Source organism: Gymnodraco acuticeps, unplaced genomic scaffold, assembly GCF_902827175.1.
Source record: "Gymnodraco acuticeps unplaced genomic scaffold, fGymAcu1.1, whole genome shotgun sequence".
Classification (NCBI taxonomy): domain Eukaryota; kingdom Metazoa; phylum Chordata; class Actinopteri; order Perciformes; family Bathydraconidae; genus Gymnodraco; species Gymnodraco acuticeps.
In genome coordinates, this window is record NW_022989947.1 from 29,947 (window position 1) to 49,199 (window position 19,253).

A 19,253-nucleotide genomic window follows, 5' to 3' on the forward strand; every position below is an offset into this window, starting at 1 on the left:
TGTGCTAATATTTGAGGATTAAGATACTTTATTGATACCAATTGGGGAAATGTTTACGCTGCAGCAGCAAAAGACAAGGAGGCATTGTACATTAGACAGTTAAAAGACTATAATTAAACAATCGAAAATGTAAACATCTTAAATAGAAATAACATAGCATTAAAACGTAGAAAATATACATAGTGTGAACAGCTATCTTACCTGTTAACATGTTAGGCTAACGTTGCCTTGGTTAAAGAGCCTGTTGTTTATTGCTTTGAATTCTTTAAAACAAATATTATCTTCTTAAACCTGTATGGTAGTCAGGAGCATCACATCCTAATGTTTTATATATTTAGAGGGAAGGGATGGGAAGGAAGGTTTCAAAATTCAGATTAGATTCATTTCTACCATTTCATTAATTCATGGTGGTTTCAGTAATCCCCTGGTAATTGAGGACACAAGTAATCTAAAGTACTAATGTAATCTTTATGACTTTCAGAAAGGGCAGGAGACCCACAGGTGCCTATATCAATGATTGTCAACTGACAGCACAATGAGTCAAAGGACTAGCAGCAGCAGCATGATGATGATGTTAAATGTGTTGTTTTTGGAACATCCATTGTAAATAAATGGAATTCAATAAACATTGAATAGCATGCATGCAGTTTGTCTGTGCCTTTTCCTCCGTGTTGTCCGGCATATAGTCTCCCCCATGGTTTGCTGTGCTGCCTGGGGATGCTCCAAGCGCTCAGAGAAAGGAGTATGAATGTAAAGTTTCCCCACTGACACAGAGAGGAGGAAAGAATGGCTGGCTCAAGTCAGCAGGAGCAATTTAACTATCACAAAAGACAACAACAGCAACAACATATGTGAGGTAATCATATTTTTCACAAAACGAAGACCACACCATTGGGAAACTTAATGTCTGTTTAATCAAAATAAGGAACAGGGAGAGGCTTGCAAAACTCTGGGAGTTGAGACTCAGGTGCAGGGTGAGGGTCTCAGTGCAGGTCTTCAAGCTCCATTGAATCCCCCTGGGGTTCTTGTGTTGAGAGAGGGAGACAGGAGAAAGGGTTAGATACATCTAGCAACCTATAGGATGGGAAATTGTTGACCTATTTTAAACGTACCTTGTGTTTTCACTCTCACTTAGGTCCCTCTCCCTTTGCCATCAATCCAACATCAGCTGAGCTGCAACATAATACAGACAGGTAATAATCAACAGAATCACAAAGACATAATATGACTCTGCTAAAAACACTCACCCATAAATTATGTTTTTGTTTACTGTTTAGAAGTCTCAAATATACACTCTAAATCCATATCAATAGCGATGTATCACACAAATAGCTCTCTTCCTTATTATTGTGTAACGTTAACTATATTATACTAGCTGGAACTCCAAAATGGATATCCTCATTTCTCCACCCACTACAATCACACGCCCCAATGTTATATTTAACTAATATGTAACTCCCTCCACCCCGGATAAAAGCACGTTAAGAAGCCCCTTTTCTCTAATTCCACAACGTTGGAAGAAATAACATGAGGAGAACGGATTAATAGGCTGTTCGTGGTTAACGTGTGTTGCTAACTTTAGCCGGTATAGATGAGAGTAACAAATGCGTCACTTCCGGGCAAAAATAACGTCTCCGCCCACTTTTGGGGGAAAACAACGCTGTCAGTTGAACGGCGGTCTATAGCTTGGTTTCACGTGACGTCACACCGTTGCGTTCCTTTGCGCGAAATTCCATTGGAGGTCAGGAAGTAATTTTCTACAGAGGATCTAGCTGCTGTTACCATTGTGAAAATGCCGGTGTGTTGTGTAGTTTACGGTTGTTCCAATCGATCCGGCCGAGAGAAAAACAAGAGGTTTTACCGAGTGCCGAAGGTTGTCGTCCATAAAGCTGAGCAATTTAAGAAGCTAACCGAAGAACGCCGGAAAAAATGGCTTTCAAACCTACATCTGCGGTCGGGAAGAGCAGTCGTCTAATGCACGGGTCTGCAGCGACCACTTCATCAGAGGTATTAGCTAACTTGGTTTTTGTGGCTTTGTTTAGGTATTATTGGGTTGTGGTTAAATGCGTATTTACTTAGTAATACTGATCATGTTTAAGTTACCTGTAGTCTAATATGGACTTTGTTGGGACTTTTTAGGGTGCCCTAGCGCTTTGGGTGACTTTGAGTCGGTAGACTGGGCTCCCACTGTTAGCCTCGGTTACCACACAACAAGTAAGCCCAGATCAGAGGCATCTCTTCGACGAGAGCAGAGGATGGAGCTCAAGGAAGACCAACAAAGACAATCAGAATGTGCAGAGGCTTTGTTGGATCTCCTGCAGACAACCGAGAGCCCAGAACCGACGCAGCCCCCGTCTGACAGCCCACAACCAGAGGACACCAGTGGGATATTAAATGACCAACAAGGTAAATTAACCACCAGCATTATTATTAAATATTACAAATGTGATTGTCAGAAAATCAATGCAAACTTTGAATTAGGTTTAGAAAATAGAGCACTAATTTGAGAATCTGCAATAATTGGAACAGAGAACTTGCATGTCTGTAAAAAGGTTGTCAAAAAGATAACTTCACAAAAATTCACATTCATATTTGACTATTTTAAATAACTAATTATGCTTGCTACTGCTATATTGTATGCAGATGCAGGATGCCAGACTGATTTAACGATGGAGGACATCGAGAGGATGGAGGATGTTCTGAGACAGAACACAACAGAGCTGGGAGATCTTCGGACAACGGCACTGGACACAAAGTTCAACCAGGAGTCCTTTGAGAACAACGAAGAGAAAACAAAGTTTTACACCGGGCTCCCCAACTTCTTAGTTTTACTTCAGGTTTTTCAACTGTGCGAGCCCTACATCACCTGTGGCCCTATGTCTGTGCTCTCCAAATTTGAACAGTTCATTTTAGTTTTGCTGAGGCTGAGACTAAATCTCCCTCTGAAAGATTTGGCTTTCAGGTTCAACATCTCTCTCTCCACTGCTTCTAGAATTTGGCATAAGTTAATTGACATACTTCACGAGAGTACAGAATTTATAATTGAGTGGCCAGAGCGACATGTACTTCAAGCTACAATGCCAATGGGATTCAGACAGGCATTTGGATGTAGAGTTGCTGTGATTGTTGACTGTTTTGAAGTTTTTATTGAGAGGCCCTCTAATTTACTAGCTAGAGCACAAACATGGTCCAACTACAAGCATCACCATACTGTTAAATTTCTGATTGGTGTTACTCCCCAAGGCTATGTTACCTACATATCTTGTGCCTGGGGAGGAAGAGTTAGTGATAAACAGATCACAATACAGAGTGGGCTCCTAAAAAACCTGTTACCTGGAGATATTGTCCTAGCAGACCGTGGGTTCGATATTGCCGATAGTGTGGGATTTTACTGTGCTTCACTAAAGATGCCTGCATTCACCAGGGGGAAAAGTCAGCTGTCAGCATACGAGGTGGAAGAGACAAGAAAAATAGCTAATGTGCGTATTCATGTTGAAAGAGTCATAGGATTAGTCAGAAGAAAATATCAGATTCTGCAAAGTAGGGCTGTGCCCATAGAGCACATGCTAACAAAACCAGGTGAGGCACTAGCATTAATTGACAAGATTGGGGTTATTTGCTGTGCCTTGTCTAATCTGTCAGTGTCTGTCATCCCATTGGAGTAAAGTCATGGAGCTGTAGTCTTGTAAATAAGAAACCATGTATTATTCAGTATCATTTAATCTTTTCAGTAAACATATTTTTGTGTTGAAAATTGTGTAGCCCTACTCAATATACAACTTTCATCTACATTCAGGCTTAATTCATTCAACAATATTCTAGAGATGACAATTGGTCTGGTGACGCTCCCATGTATGGCCATTGAGGGTTATTGTAAATGTAAATAAGAAACCATGTATTATTCAGTCTTAGTATCATTTAATCTTTTCAGTAAACATCTTTTTTACAATAGCAATATATCACACAGCCCTACTTCCTCTAGTGAGTGTGGTCAGTGAATATGAAGGTGCTGTAATGCAGGTTAAAGAGCTGCCACTGTGCAAATATTACATTCCCTTGTAAATATAGGGGTACAAAGGGAAGTAGCGACACACAACATAACCGGCCGAGAGAAAAAGGAGAGGAAACTGATCTCTGACACCATAAAGTGGTCTTTTAATTAACACAACGAAAAAGGGCTCACCAGCCAACTTGTCAAACAAAGCTTAAGATAAGGGGAGAGCGACTGCAACCTTCCTCATGTCCTATATGGAGGCGCTGATTGGAGATTGGGAGCACCTGGGGAGATCAGAGGGAGAGAGAAAAAGACACCCACACACACCCAAACACCAGCACCCACTACGGCACGTAATAATAATGCAACAAGGAGAGAACCACAACTTCCGGGACCAGGACAGACCACAGGTGCTGGTAATCACGCCTTCTCTCCCTCCTGATCATCTTGCAACTGAAACTGAAAAATGGAACAGCAGACAGAGAGAGGAGGCTTTTAGTCACCTGATAGTTATGCACTAACATGTTCTTGTGGAAAAAAATGAGCACACCAACTCTTTATGACTTTTACCTTTCCCCTTGTAAGTTGCTGTCCCAACACTTCAGGGAGAACACATAGTCTGAAGAAACGCTCAACTCTGGGAATGATGTTGTCCCACAGGTCCACATCACGCACAATTCTCTCTACAAAGAGGTCATTTTTAGTCCAGACAACAAAGTCGCAGTAGTCAACATCAACGAGGTGGAGCTGAGCCTGTATTTGATGGTAGTAGGCATGTCTCCTGTCCAGCTTCACAGTGCCCCCATCGTTGACGAGACAGAAGCCCTGTTCTCCAGCACACAGGCGAAGATTGGCCTCCTCTTGTTTGCTGTGTGGGCACTAAAAGTTCAATGAAAAGAAAAGTAATATATTGTACTGTAAATAAGTGTCTGCAGCTCAAAATGTATTGGAAGAGGATCCCCAGACTCAGGAACACGTCACAATCCTATACTTACCCGCTTTACTGTAGCACAATACTGAACAAATAACTTACCTTTATCTCACAGATACCAGTTCCATGGCAGGTGCACGTGACACCTCCGTCTGGCGACGCTCCCATGTATGGCCATTGAGGGTTCAGCAAAAGCCCGCTGTCTTTACAGCTGAAACCCTGGTGGTGCAGACTTTGTACTCCTTCATACTGCTTTCGGGCAGTTGCCTCGTATTTGCAACACACACACACACACACACACACACACACACACACACACACACACACACACACACACACACACACACACACACACACACACACACACACACACACACACACACACACACACACACACACACACACACACACACACACACACACACACACACACACACACACACACACACACACACACACACACACACACACACACACACACACACACACACACACACACACACACACACACACACACACACACACACACACACACACACACACACACAGTTTATGCATTGAATATTTTGTGAATCATATTCTGTAATGATAATGAATTTAGTTATAAGTTACTTGTACTGTAACTTACTGATATACGTGATATAATCAGCGTATACCACGGGTAGAATTGTAAGTTACTTTTCACAACAAGTCGGTATCCCTCCGCGTCTGAGAAAAACTGTATACAGTTTGCTTTTCTGATTGGCTCCCTAATCCCTAATAAATACCTTGTTGTAGCTGTAGAGAACTTGTATGCCTCTGGGTAGCATATGGACTTGATTAAGGACTTTGATGGCTGTGCAAGACTAGTCTGTAGAACCTGCTTCAGTCTTGAGGCTGTGATCCTTCCTGCTCTTTGGCTAAACCATATTGCTGATAAGCTCTGGTTTCTGGTCTCCTCCTCTACTGCATGGACCTGTGGCTGTGTCAGCTCTTCCTGTCTGAAGTCCTGGCATGCATTCTGCAACTCTGTTGGGGATAGCTGTAGCATCTCTGGTGTCCTATACTGAGGTAGTGGTTTAGGTAGCTTGCTCACAGATTTAGGGACAAATTCTCTGTAATATGGTTCCCTGGACATCAGTGCAGCACTTCTTGGGGAATTTCTGCTCAAAGTCTTGAAAAACTGCATATACCTCTCTGATCCTCGCTCCAATTTTGAACCCTGGACTGTGGGACGCTGAAATGTGTGCTTCTCACCTGTCCTTCCAGCAATGGCATCATCCAGTTTTTGCTTTTTGGATTTTGCGGATGAAAAGTCTATCATCGCAACTGGAGCAGCAGGAATCTGCACATGTGAGAGACAGACCAACATGTATGTGAACATACATGTAGGTGCAGTGTCACAATGAGACAGACAAGGACGGCATGAACAGCTGACTGACCACTGGGGTCTGAATACCTTTTTGACATGTGATGGCATTAGCCACTTGCACTTCTCAGTGGTGCAGGATGCAGTCTCTCTCATCTTCACACCTGCTTCGATTGCAAACAGAACTGCTCCAACATGTGAGCAGGATTCTGACAAACTGTATAGACAGAGACATACTAGAATAACTAGATTGATCGTAAAAGCTAGTAATGGTATAACATGAATATTATAGCAGGCATTATTTTGTCTGAGCTTAAGTGTTGTGTCAAATATGCTTTGGGTTGGGATATTTATTTTATGACTTACCCAGCCATACAGTTACAGTGTGCTGTAACAACCTCTCCATCTTCTTTAGCTACAATCCACGTTTTTAATGGTGTTTCTCCAGACCTCTGGGAATGGTTGACCTACACAATTGAAGCTCCAGTTCACAACTTGCGAGTTGGTAACATACATTTAACAACATCACAAGCAACACATAACCAGATGGTCTTGGTAAAGAGGTTGTTTTTAATATTAACCTCAACATAGAGTGATATAAACAACGTGCAGGCTGTTCAAAGGCTCTGAGCTGTCTATACACACAAAACACAATATATCCTAAGCTAAACACATAACAAACATACACATATATACACACACAACACACTCACAGGCCAGTTAATGCTGAAGGCAAGGCGACAGCCGTAACCCTGCCTTACATGAGTCCATGTAGCTAAAGTTAGCTAGCTAGATGTCTCCTAATAATGCTACTTAGAGGTAAGAAGGTATAGGTAGTTAACACTCACCCGGGCAAAAACAAGGCGACATTTGTTTAATGCCTCTTTGGTGCCGAGGTCATTCACCCATCCACACACAAAGTAGTTGAAAGCTTCCAGGCTTTTATACGTTTGCATCTGGCTAGCCGTGTAGTAGGAGGTATGAAGGACGAGGTAGCTGGTGATATCCATCGCCTGGACAGCGGGCAAATCGGATAAATCACAAGAAAAGTCGTTTTTTTTCAGCTGATACGGATCGTATCCGATGTGTGCTGTGATTTTTTTTCACGATATCTGCGGCGTGCAGGTTCATTTAATTGTTTGACATAGTCGGTGTCCTCCATGATTCCTGCGTTGATGAATGATTGCGTTTTCACTTCCTGACCTTGAATTTCGCGCGTCATAGAAGTCACGTGACTGAAACCAAGCTATACAAATTCTGAAGTTTTTGCCAATCCGATCAGAAATGTAAGAAAACCGGAGATTTTTGGATCATCAAAGAGCCCGATTCCAATGGCCAGACAGGCAAACAATTGCATTAAGCCATTAGAAATCGACGATCGGGCTCGATATATGGTTAAATATAGCAGTAGGCTATCGATTTTCATAGATGAGAGTAACATCGACGTCACTTTACGGCCCCGCCCACTTTTGGGGGAAACAACGCTGTCATTTGAATGGCGATCGAGCCTGAAGCCACAGAGCTCTTCTTTTACTGTCCTTTCTTCTTAGAGGAAGTACAGAAACACTGAACTCTGGATTATTTTTAATGTTTGAGGTGCAATAAACGACACGGCAGCTTGTTGGCATGATACAACTATTATGTTCCGCCTCGCTCATGAGAGTAACAGCTGGAGAAATTACAGCCTCGCGTACTGATTTTAATTTAACCATATATCAAGACCGATTGTCGATTACCAATGATCAAATGTAATTGTTTGCCTGTCTGGCCATCGTAATCGGGCTCTTTGAAGATCCAAAAATCGACGGTTTTCAAAAAAATGTGATCGGATTGGCAAAAACTTCAGAATTTGTATTGACCGCCATTCAAATGACAGCGTTGTTTTCCCCCAAAAGTGGGCGGGGCCGTAATTTTTGCCCGCAAGTGACGTAGGTGTTACTCTCATCTATCCTAGCCTCATCTGTCCGGTTGAAAATTAACGCAAGCATATGCCCATTGTAGAACAGGAAACAGAAGTTGGTCCAGGTTCTGGTCAACCCAACATTGTGATAGAGAGAGAAACATGTTTTGTCATTCTGCCACCTCTAATGCTTACAGCAAGTAATCAATACCTCAGAAGGGTTCATGTACATGTAGGCTACGGTTTGTTAGCGGTTTGCTTAAACTACCCCTATAGCTATGTTGCCGGCTAGCAAACTCAGGCATTGCAAACAATAACGTGATATCAGAAAACTAGAAATGTATAACTCACCTGACACTGTGGTGTGCTATTCTCTTCATTCGAGTCTGTCATGTCCTGTAAATGTCAACGATAGATGTGTAATAAGAACGTCAACAGCCTGATGGCAACCGAAAATCCCTCTCTCATCTCAGACTTATACATCCATGATCTCAGATAGAAGATATGATTGGAGACGACCAGCCAATCAGAATTGACCTTCTCGAGTTCTCCGATTGGTTGGTTTTGTGGCACATTTGCAGTGGCGTTTCTAGGTGTACAAAACTGGGGGGGCAGAAAGAGGTCGGGGGAGAGAGAGAGAGAGGGGGGGGGGGGTACAGAGAGAGGGAGGAAAGAGAGAGGGGGGAGAGAGAGAGGGGGGGAGGAGAGAGAGAGGGGGAGTGTCAAATTACATACTGAAGACCACAGGAGCAACACTGTGAGCGCATACATTTACGTACACAGCGTGGGGATGTCATAGTAATGCACCTTCATACATGGAGTAAAGGTCACCATCACAAAGTAATTCTTAACAATAACAACAACCGTAATGCTTTAGCATTAAAACACCATAGACTGTAAATATAAGGAAAACACAGACACTCATCATCGAGGTCACAATATCAATCGATCCAGCAGAGGCAAAACACAGAAGATCAACAAAATATATGACATAAATGAACTTACCAAAGCTGAAGGCTCACTTGAAAAGAAAAGCGGCACGGTGGTCCTTCCTCTGACAGAATGTGTCTATCACTTTGGGGATGAAGTCCTGTAGTTGCTGGATCAACTGGCTTTCAATTGAAAGCATGGCCAATGCGTTAAGTCGCAGCTGTCCCATGGTGTTGCGAGTGAAAGTCTTTATCCTTTTGAGGGTGGAAAAGTTCCTCTCTGACTCGGATGTCGTCATCGGAGTTGTCACTATTATTTTGACCAAAATAACAGTCTCAGCAAACGTTTCCTCCAAGTTGTTCTCGTGAATGGATTTCAACAGAGACAGGGCAGTGTTTCCAGTGTGAAGCTCACTGTGGCGGTAGAGCGTGGTCAGCTCAGACTTCAACTTCTCCTTGTTTCCCAACGCAGGCCACAGTTTCACGGCGCAGTCAAGCTCAGGTATAGGAAATGACAGGACATGCTGTGGGAAGAATGAGCTGTCAACAAGCTTTGCAGCGATCAAATGGTCACTCTGTGAGAACCTCTGTTCCACCTGTGAGATGACTGTGTCACAAGCCTCCTTCATCACCGGCGCTGTGCTGCTGACTCGTCGGCCTGGCTCGTCTGTTCCATCATGAGCAGTGGCGGCCAATGCATCAGTTTTCTGCCTCATTTTCTGAACATTTTCCTTGAAACGGCAGAGCGCGCTGTTGATCCCAGGTGCATCGATGCTTCGTTTTTGCAGAGTGTTGTATAGAACATCCACTTCTGGCATAAGCAACGAAAAAAACTCCAGGAGCTGCATAAATGCTCGGTCCCGCAGTTTCTTTGACAGGCCGTATGCCTCACTTATGGTGACCGCATCCCATCCTGGTTGTGCGCGTATATGCTTCATACACTGAAGTAGTGCATCTCGGGTCTCCCAAACCGCGTTCACAGTTCTGCTTTTAAAGTTCCATCTCACAGCCGGTGGCCGTGGGATGCGTCTCTGTGTTGCCTCTGCAAGAGCTGCAACACGTTTTGGAGCACCGGAGAAAAAAGTGGAAAAAGCAGTTAGATCTGCAAAAAACACCTTCAGGATGCTCATCCTTGCTGAACACAGTTGCTGCAGGGTCAGGTTCAGTTGGTGGGCGTAGCAGTGAACAAACTGAGCGTTTGGGTACGTCTCCTTCATCACCGTCTGTACCCCGCGCACGTTACCGCTCATGACGGCCGCCCCGTCATAGGTCTGAGCGATTAGCTTTTCTTTCAGCTTCAGGGGTTCCAGAACAGCCTTGATGCTGTTAGAGAGACCTACACCAGTTTTGTCCTTTACTTCCACAAACTCCAAAAAACGCTCTGTAACTGTGAGGTCAGGCATAATGTATCGCAGCACAATCACCATTTGCGATTTACAGGAGACATCGGTTGTCTCGTCGGCCTGAACGGCAACAAATGATGTGTTGTCCACTTGCTTGGCTATTTCCTCCCTGTACACATCATACATGCAGTCCAAGAGTTCATTCTGTATGGTGCTTGATGTCCCTTTGAAAACAAGCTGAGCTTCGTAGTGCCGTTGAAGCCTGGAATCGCCCTCACACATTGTCTCGAAAATTGACCTGAATATCCCTGGATTCAGAGAGTCCGCCGACTCGTTGTGGCCCCGCAGTGCTGTCTCACATTTCCCACACAGTTTAATACAGGTGATGATCCGACCAAGCACGTACCTGTTTTCTTCCACCTTCCTATTATGAGAATCAATGCCGTGTCTGTAGGCGCTGTCAATCTGAGCTGCAACATTCACCCTTCCAAGTAATCCCAATTTTACGGCATTTTCCAAATGACTGTTGCTGCTCTCATGCTTCATTGTCCTCTCCGAAAGATGCTTTAAGTCCTTGTAACCTGTCCTCGACCAAGTACCTTGATCTTCACCAAAAAGCAGGCAAGGAAAGCAAAAGAGGGAATTCTTCTGGATGCTCGCCGTTAGCCATTTCTTTTTAGCAAACCACTCAGCGTTAAACCCACGTTTAACTTTGCCCGCAGTCTGGACCATTTGGAAATCCGGTGGATGGTGGGCACCGAGGCGCTTTACCTCCAGTTTCTCTCCGAGACTAAGTGTCTCAAATGTGTGCTCCAGTAAATGGTCAACTTCATTCATTTTCTTTCAGTTTTTTACTTCTTTTAATCGCTGGTGATGTTAGCTATATGCTGCTCTCTCGTCTCCTCTTCAAACTACACGTGACGTTTCGCAGCACTGCACACGTGAGTACTTACAGCCAATCAATTCTGAATTATGTGAGATGACGTATGGTGGGGATGGGAGCACTATGCCCCTACGGTCATTATTTTTTTGCCACACACATTAAATAGAAAAATACTCTGAGCATGCGCAGTGTAGTTTTTACAATCACCGTTCACTTAGACTGTGAGAGGGAGGGGCAGGATCGGGTTTTGTCCCACATGGCTCTAAACAGCTCAAAACGGCACTCTAGACACTAATTAGAAGAACACAGACTAAAACAGAAATGTACAGACGAATCAGATTATTAAACATGACCTTAAAATATATTTTATATGTTTTTTTATTTATTTTTTAGTATTTTTTTGTAATCATTATTTGTAATACTTTCTTCTGACACTAGGTGGGGCTGTGCCCCACCTGCCCCTAATGACCCGCCGCCACTGCACATTTGTAACGCTGTGACAACTTGAGCGAGCGCAGGCAAAGCTGAGCGCGCGCAGGCAAAGCTGAGTGGGCACAGGCTGGAGAGGTCGAGCGAGCGGGGGAGAGAGAGAGCGCGTGCAGTATGGCGTTATATTTGTGCCTCTATCCTGAGCGCGCACTTGAACAGTTTTGAGCACAGAGAAATATATTTTCTCTCGTAAAACTCCTGCTCCGTGCGCAAGCAGACCGCTGCACGCGCTCTCTCTCTCTCTCACCCGCTCGCTCGACCTCTCCAGCCTGCGCGCGCTCAGCTTTGCCTGCGCGCGCTCAGCTTTGCCTGCGCTCGCTCAAGTTGTCACAGCGTTACAAATGTGCCACAAAACCAACCAATTGGAGAACTCGAGAAGGTCAATTCTGATTGGGTGGTCGTCTCCAATCATATCTTCTATCTGAGATGAGAGAGGGATTTTCGGTTGCCATCAGGCTGTTGACGTTCTTATTACACATCTATCGTTGACATTTACAGGACATGACAGACTCGAATGAAGAGAATAGTAGTGATGGCGAGATGAAGCCTTATGAAGCTTTGAAGCTTTCCAGCCAATTGGTTCGCAAAAGGGTTCATCTCATGAGGCTTCATCATGGGCTTCATTTGAACACAAACCCCCCTGTTGGTCAAAGTGTGTAAAACAGGCAGGTTGGACATCTCAACAGTGTGCTCTATCTCATACCGAGTTCCCAATGAGTAAAGCCTTAGAAATAACTCTAAACAACGAACATAAAATCATATTTTCATGGTAACAATATTGTATTTATTCCAGTTTAATGATTGTGATTGAAAAGCCTAAGGAGGCTGGTAAACATTGCAAAGAGGGATTTGTATTCCTTAATAATATTCATAAACTTAACCATGTTGTATCCTGAGAAAGGCTAAACCATATCAAAGAATACATGTATTAACTACATTATCTCATTTAGCTGTAGCTTTTATAAACAACAAAAAATACGTATTGTTCAGTCATTGAACCAGGAACCCTGCGGTCATGAGTCAACTGCTTTCCAGCTGAGCCACAGCACACACACTGAATCTCCCTGAAAACACTGCAAGATATGTATTCCTGTATTTATTGATGTTTTTATTCATACATTTATTTATGCTTGTATCTATTTATTATGACATGTTCCGACCTCTATAAGTGAGGGTCTGAGCTCTCTTGATTCCATCCTGTCCCCGGGCCCGCCGGGTACAGGAGGGCGCACCTCCGCCAAAAACAGAGCACCGTGTCATTTGAAAAAAGGCGCATTTGCGTACCAACATTGAGAGAGAGAGAGGAAGAGAGAGAAGAGAGAGAAGGGAGAAGAGAAAAGAGAGAAGAGAGGAGAGAGAAAAGAGAAGAGAGAGAGATAAATATATTTGCGAGTTGCATATGAAACTATGATATGAACTCAGGGCCGGCCCGTAGCGCTGGCGTAATAGATGTTCGCCTAGGGCGCCAGATCTGGGGAGGCGCTGCGCTGGCAGATCTGGGAGGGAAAAAAACATTTTTGACCGTAGGTTTTCATCCTAATTTTCGGCCTTGATGTAACAATATTCACAATTAAGTAAATGTAACACCCTTTTCACCCCGGTTACACGTTGCATTTGCCCTGTACGATGGGCGCTGTAAGTGATGAAAATGGGGGATGTTGGCTTATCTGGCACCCGCAGCTCACAGCCAAAGTGCGAGTGAGCGAGGGAGAGAGGGAGGGTGCACCGGTTCCGGCGCTGTTGTTATTAGCATCTGGTGCTAGCTGCTCTAACGGAAGAAGAAGATGTTTCTACAATGATGTGGAGGGGGAGTCCTCTCTGATAACTACAGCTCAGTGAGGTAAAGGACTCTGAGTGTTTAGATAGTTCACTTTAGTCTAAGTTCAAACGGTTTGGTCACAATTTATGTAAACACATATTTCCAAGGCACTCCTTTATAATTATTGGGATAAACAGGTTTGAAATCATTCCAATGTATACTATAGGACAGTAACCAAAAATATCCTTTAAAACTGGAGAGATAAAAAAATATGCATAAATAAATAAATGTTAAGGTAAAATAAGATATGAATGAACAACATAAATAAAATAAGTTACATTAATTTGTTATTGGCTATGGTAGGTTATTGGTTATGTTCACATACTTATTTGATTACATCCACTTTTCTAAGATGACAACAGAGACTTTCGACCCAAAACCAGCTGTTGACTTGTGGATGCGAGCAGCTAATCACAGACTCAACCAGAGAGAAAGTAGTAGGCCTACATCATTAGCTACCATGTCTGACAGAGAGGAAGACAGTCAGGAGAACAGTCAGGAGGGTAGTGATGACAGCTTGTAGGATTACTGGTCGTGCTAATGTTGTCTTGTGTTCACCTCTGCATGTGTGTTCTGTGTTCACCTCTGCATGTGTGTTCAGTGTTCACCTCTGCATGAGTGTTCTGTGTTCACCTCTGCATGTGTGTTCAGTGCCGTGTCGTGTGTCTGGCAAATAAAGTCAAGACCCCCTCAAAAGTTACGGTTTATTTCATTTTAAGGATGAGCACCAAGCAACATCTCCAGGTGCTCCTTTGAGAACCAGGGCAAAAAAGTTATGTGCACCCCTGGTAATATGGTTCTTCTTATTATACATCCATGGGTATTATGAGCGTTGTGGTTCAACGGTTTAACCGATCTGAATCGCTTCGTGAAGCAGTCACGTGGTATCGACAGGCAGCGAGGCTTCGTTTGTCATCGATGACGTCACTGGCCCAAAACGATACAAGCCTCATCGATACATGCTTCACAAAAAGCTTCGGGGATTACTCGACACACGCTCCGAAGCCTCGGCGCAATACGTAACATCACTAGAGAATAGCACGCCACAGTGTCAGGTGAGTTATACCTTTCTAGTTTTCTGATATCATGTTATTGTTTGCAATGCCTGAGTTTGCTAGCCGGCAACATAGCTATAGGGGTAGTTTAAGTAAACCGCTAACAAACCGTAGCCTACATGTAGCTACATGAACCCTTCTGAGGTATTGATTACTTGCCGTAAGCATTAGAGGTGGCAGAATGACAAAACATGTTTCTCTCTCTATCACAATGTTGGGTTGACCAGAACCTGTACCAACTTCTGTTTGCTGTTCTACAATGGGCATATGCTTGCGTTAATTTTCAACCGGACAGATGAGGCTAGGATACCGGCTAAAGTTAGCAACACACGTTAACCATGAACAGCCTATTAATCCGTTCTCTTGATGTTATTTCTTCCAACGTAGTGGAATTAGAGAAAAGGGGCTTCTTAACGTGCTTTTATCCGGGGTGGAGGGAGTTACATATTAGTTAAATATAACATTGGGGCGTGTGATTGTAGTGGGTGGAGAAATGAGGATATCCAATTTGGAGTTCCAGCTAGTATAATATAGTTAACGTTACACACAGTGGCGGCGGGTCATTAGGGGCAGGTGGGGCACAGCCCCACCTAGTGTCAGAAGAAAGTATTACAAATAATGATTACAAAAAAATACTAAAAAATAAATAAAAAAACATATAAAATATATTTTAAGGTCATGTTTAATAATCTGATTCGTCTGTACATTTCTGTTTTAGTCTGTGTTCTTCTAATTAGTGTCTAGAGTGCCGTTTTGAGCTGTTTAGAGCCATGTGGGACAAAACCCGATCCTGCCCCTCCCTCTCACAGTCTAAGTGAATGGTGATTGTAAAAACTACACTGCGCATGCTCAGAGTATTTTTCTATTTAATGTGTGTGGCAAAAAAATAATGACCGTAGGGGCATAGTGCTCCCATCCCCACCATACGTCATCTCACATAATTCAGAATTGATTGGCTGTAAGTACTCACGTGTGCAGTGCTGCGAAACGTCACGTGTAGTTTGAAGAGGAGACGAGAGAGCAGCATATAGCTAACATCACCAGCGATTAAAAGAAGTAAAAAACTGAAAGAAAATGAATGAAGTTGACCATTTACTGGAGCACACATTTGAGACACTTAGTCTCGGAGAGAAACTGGAGGTAAAGCGCCTCGGTGCCCACCATCCACCGGATTTCCAAATGGTCCAGACTGCGGGCAAAGTTAAACGTGGGTTTAACGCTGAGTGGTTTGCTAAAAAGAAATGGCTAACGGCGAGCATCCAGAAGAATTCCCTCTTTTGCTTTCCTTGCCTGCTTTTTGGTGAAGATCAAGGTACTTGGTCGAGGACAGGTTACAAGGACTTAAAGCATCTTTCGGAGAGGACAATGAAGCATGAGAGCAGCAACAGTCATTTGGAAAATGCCGTAAAATTGGGATTACTTGGAAGGGTGAATGTTGCAGCTCAGATTGACAGCGCCTACAGACGCGGCATTGATTCTCATAATAGGAAGGTGGAAGAAAACAGGTACGTGCTTGGTCGGATCATCACCTGTATTAAACTGTGTGGGAAATGTGAGACAGCACTGCAGGGCCACAACGAGTCGGCGGACTCTCTGAATCCAGGGATATTCAGGTCAATTTTCGAGACAATGTGTGAGGGCGATTCCAGGCTTCAACGGCACTACGAAGCTCAGCTTGTTTTCAAAGGGACATCAAGCACCATACAGAATGAACTCTTGGACTGCATGTATGATGTGTACAGGGAGGAAATAGCCAAGCAAGTGGACAACACATCATTTGTTGCCGTTCAGGCCGACGAGACAACCGATGTCTCCTGTAAATCGCAAATGGTGATTGTGCTGTGATACATTATGCCTGACCTCACAGTTACAGAGCGTTTTTTGGAGTTTGTGGAAGTAAAGGACAAAACTGGTGTAGGTCTCTCTAACAGCATCAAGGCTGTTCTGGAACCCCTGAAGCTGAAAGAAAAGCTAATTGCTCAGACCTATGACGGGGCGGCCGTCATGAGCGGTAACGTGCGCGGGGTACAGACGGTGATGAAGGAGACGTACCCAAATGCTCAGTTTGTTCACTGCTACGCCCACCAACTGAACCTGACCCTGCAGCAACTGTGTTCAGCAAGGATGAGCATCCTGAAGGTGTTTTTTGCAGATCTAACTGCTTTTTCCACTTTTTTCTCCGGTGCTCCAAAACGTGTTGCAGCTCTTGCAGAGGCAACACAGAGACGCATCCCACGGCCACCGGCTGTGAGATGGAACTTTAAAAGCAGAACTGTGAACGCGGTTTGGGAGACCCGAGATGCACTACTTCAGTGTATGAAGCATATACGCGCACAACCAGGATGGGATGCGGTCACCATAAGTGAGGCATACGGCCTGTCAAAGAAACTGCGGGACCGAGCATTTATGCAGCTCCTGGAGTTTTTTTCGTTGCTTATGCCAGAAGTGGATGTTCTATACAACACTCTGCAAAAACGAAGCATCGATGCACCTGGGATCAACAGCGCGCTCTGCCGTTTCAAGGAAAATGTTCAGAAAATGAGGCAGAAAACTGATGCATTGGCCGCCACTGCTCATGATGGAACAGACGAGCCAGGCCGACGAGTCAGCAGCACAGCGCCGGTGATGAAGGAGGCTTGTGACACAGTCATCTCACAGGTGGAACAGAGGTTCTCACAGAGTGACCATTTGATCGCTGCAAAGCTTGTTGACAGCTCATTCTTCCCACAGCATGTCCTGTCATTTCCTATACCTGAGCTTGACTGCGCCGTGAAACTGTGGCCTGCGTTGGGAAACAAGGAGAAGTTGAAGTCTGAGCTGACCACGCTCTACCGCCACAGTGAGCTTCACACTGGAAACACTGCCCTGTCTCTGTTGAAATCCATTCACGAGAACAACTTGGAGGAAACGTTTGCTGAGACTGTTATTTTGGTCAAAATAATAGTGACAACTCCGATGACGACATCCGAGTCAGAGAGGAACTTTTCCACCCTCAAAAGGATAAAGACTTTCACTCGCAACACCATGGGACAGCCGCGACTTAACGCATTGGCCATGCTTTCAATTGAAAGCCAGTTGGTCCAGCAACTACAGGACTTCATCCCCAAAGTGATAGACACATTCTGTCAGAGGAAGGACCGCCGTGCCGCTTTTCTTTTCAAGTGAGCCTTCAGCTTTGGTAAGTTCATTTATGTCATATATTTTGTTGATCTTCTGTGTTTTGCCTCTGCTGGATCGATTGATATTGTGACCTCGATGATGAGTGTCTGTGTTTTCCTTATATTTACAGTCTATGGTGTTTTAATGCTAAAGCATACGGTTGTTGTTATTGTTAAGAATTACTTTGTGATGGTGACCTTTACTCCATGTATGAAGGTGCATTACTATGACATCCCCACGCTGTGTACGTAAATGTATGCGCTCACAGTGTTGCTCCTGTGGTCTTCAGTATGTAATTTGACACTCCCCCTCTCTCTCTCTCCTCCCCCCCCTCTCTCTGTCCCCCCTCTCTCTCTCCTCTCTCTCTCTGTCCCCCCCCTCTCTCTCTCTCTCCCCCGACCTCTTTCTGCCCCCCCAGTTTTGTACACCTAGAAACGCCACTGGTTACACAATAATAAGGAAGAGAGCTATTTGTGTGATACATCGCCATTGATATGGATTTAGAGTGGATATTTGAGACTTCCAAACAGTAAACTAAAACGTAACTTATGGGTGAGTGTTTTTAGCAGAGCCATATTATGTCCTTGTTATTCTGTTGATTATTACCTGTCTGTATTATATTGCAGCTCAGCTGATGTTGGATTGATGGCAAAGGGAGAGGGACTTAAGTGAGAGCGAAAACACAAGGTAAGTTTAAAATAGGTCAGCAATTTCCCATCCTATAGGTTGCAAGATGTATCTAACCCTTTCTCCTGTCTCCCTCTCTCAGCACAAGAACCCCACGGGGATTCAATGGAGCCTGAAGACCTGCACTGAGACCCTCACCCTGCACCTGAGTCTCACCTCCCAGAGCTTTGCAAGCCTCTCCCTGTTCCTTATTTTTATTAAACAGACATTAAGCTTCCCAATGGTGTGGTCTTCGTTTTGTGAAAAATATGATTACCTCACATATGTTGTTGCTGTTGTTGTCTTTTGTGATAGTTAAATTTCTCCTGTTGACTTGAGCCAGCCATTCTTTCCTCCTCTCTGTGTCAGTGGGGAAACTTTACATTCATACTCCTTTCTCTGAGCGCTTGGAGCATCCCCAGGCAGCACAGCAAACCATGGGGGAGACGATATGCCAGGACAACACGGAGGAAAAGGCACAGACAAACTGCATGCATGCTATTCAATGTTTATTGAATTCCATTTATTTACATGGATGTTCCTAAAACAACACATGTATCATCATCATCATCATCATCATGCTGCTGCTGGTAGTCCTTTGATAGGCACCTGCCGGTCTCCTGTCCTTTCTGAAAGTCATAAAGATTACATTAGTACTTTAGATTACTTAGGTCCTCTATTACCAGGGGATTACTGAAACCACCATGAATTGTAGAAATGTATCTAATCAGAATTTT

General features: G+C 44.0%; 2 protein-coding genes across 8 annotated transcripts; one reads left to right on the forward strand and one right to left on the reverse strand.

Annotated features, from left to right (window-relative positions):
* Positions 1–1,977: 1,977 nt before the first annotated feature.
* LOC117542563 lies at positions 1,978–3,478 on the forward strand. Its single transcript, XM_034210299.1, has 3 exons — positions 1,978–2,406; positions 2,644–3,281; positions 3,380–3,478. Exons 1-3 carry the CDS (start codon positions 2,256–2,258, stop codon positions 3,476–3,478), a joined length of 888 nt encoding a protein of 295 aa, XP_034066190.1. The 5' UTR covers positions 1,978–2,255.
* A 669-nt stretch (positions 3,479–4,147) lies between these two features.
* On the reverse strand, positions 4,148–7,354 carry LOC117542638. Of its 7 annotated transcripts, none has more exons than XR_004568462.1 (6): positions 7,122–7,216; positions 6,640–6,740; positions 6,347–6,490; positions 6,162–6,249; positions 4,565–4,873; positions 4,148–4,453 (listed from the first exon to the last, which is right to left on the reverse strand). XR_004568462.1 is itself a non-coding variant. In XM_034210430.1 (6 exons), exons 1-5 carry the CDS (start codon positions 7,281–7,283, stop codon positions 4,728–4,730), a joined length of 624 nt encoding a protein of 207 aa, XP_034066321.1. In that variant the 5' UTR covers positions 7,284–7,354; the 3' UTR covers positions 4,148–4,453; positions 4,565–4,727. The 7 variants fall into 7 exon arrangements, 6 of the variants coding, with proteins under 6 accessions (XP_034066321.1, XP_034066327.1, XP_034066326.1 ...); XM_034210430.1 differs by having other exon boundaries at positions 6,364–6,490; positions 7,122–7,354; XM_034210432.1 differs by lacking the exons at positions 4,148–4,453; positions 4,565–4,873 and adding an exon at positions 5,119–5,192 and having other exon boundaries at positions 6,364–6,490; positions 7,122–7,354.
* Between the last annotated feature and the right edge of the window lie 11,899 nt (positions 7,355–19,253).

What these genes read in the sequence shown, in the direction of transcription:
- LOC117542563 (XM_034210299.1), top strand. Translation starts at nt 2,256, where the DNA reads ATGGAGCTCAAGGAAGACCAACAAAGACAATCAGAATGTGCAGAGGCT. An exon ending in GATATTAAATGACCAACAAG is followed by an intron (nt 2,407 to 2,643) that starts GTAAATTAACCA and finishes TATTGTATGCAG; the next exon opens with ATGCAGGATGCCAGACTGAT. An exon ending in CTTGTGCCTGGGGAGGAAGA is followed by an intron (nt 3,282 to 3,379) that starts GTTAGTGATAAA and finishes TATTGCCGATAG; the next exon opens with TGTGGGATTTTACTGTGCTT.
- LOC117542638 (XM_034210430.1), bottom strand. Translation starts at nt 7,283, where the DNA reads ATGGATATCACCAGCTACCTCGTCCTTCATACCTCCTACTACACGGCT. An exon ending in CACTGTAACTGTATGGCTGG is followed by an intron (nt 6,491 to 6,639) that starts GTAAGTCATAAA and finishes CTGTCTATACAG; the next exon opens with TTTGTCAGAATCCTGCTCAC. An exon ending in TGCCATTGCTGGAAGGACAG is followed by an intron (nt 4,874 to 6,161) that starts GTGAGAAGCACA and finishes TTGAACTTTTAG; the next exon opens with TGCCCACACAGCAAACAAGA.